Below are 538 nucleotides of genomic sequence, written 5' to 3' on the forward strand. Positions count from 1 at the left end.
AAACAAACAAGGCAATATGAAGATCATCAAGTAGAGGACAGAGATAAAAGATACATGAAATATGCTACCTGTTATCAGCTGTTCTGTTGGGTGATACCCGATCTTCTGCCATGCCAAACATTGCTTGCCATTCTTCGTTCATAGTCATACTTGGGGACTGAATCATTCCCTTTTGGGATCTAAAATAAATGTCATATCAGATTTTTTTTTTTTTATGAGAATGGATATATTTCCATTACATTATACCATTCTATTACAAAACAGAAGGCTAAAATAATATAAAACCAAGAATGTCTGTTGTTGCTTCAAAATCATCATACACTATATATACGCAAATATGCTTTACAAATCAAAGCCACACAAACTTACAGACTGAGTGTTGAGATATCTACTGAGCCATCTTCAGGTAACAGACTACAGTGATGGGTTGGAGGCTGCTTCTTCAAATCCTCCAAGTTTATCTTCAAAGGAAAACAGGCTATGAAAAGGTTTCTTCCAGATGTTGAATGTTAAAAAAATCCAAATTCAAGATGATGGG

At 34.8% G+C, this 538-nt stretch overlaps 1 protein-coding gene across 1 annotated transcript in view; it reads right to left on the reverse strand.

The window, feature by feature from the left end:
* The window catches only part of LOC119590840 (phosphoinositide 3-kinase regulatory subunit 4-like), a gene marked incomplete in the record, with an annotated part of 15627 nt that overhangs the window by 5094 nt on the left and 9995 nt on the right, over nt 1-538 (reverse strand). Inside the window, 2 exon segments of the mRNA XM_037939598.1 lie at nt 69-179; nt 370-461. Of these exon segments, the coding sequence (XP_037795526.1) occupies nt 69-179; nt 370-461 (203 nt within the window).

This window comes from Penaeus monodon, chromosome 27 (assembly GCF_015228065.2).
Source record: "Penaeus monodon isolate SGIC_2016 chromosome 27, NSTDA_Pmon_1, whole genome shotgun sequence".
Taxonomy (NCBI): Eukaryota; Metazoa; Arthropoda; class Malacostraca; order Decapoda; family Penaeidae; genus Penaeus; species Penaeus monodon.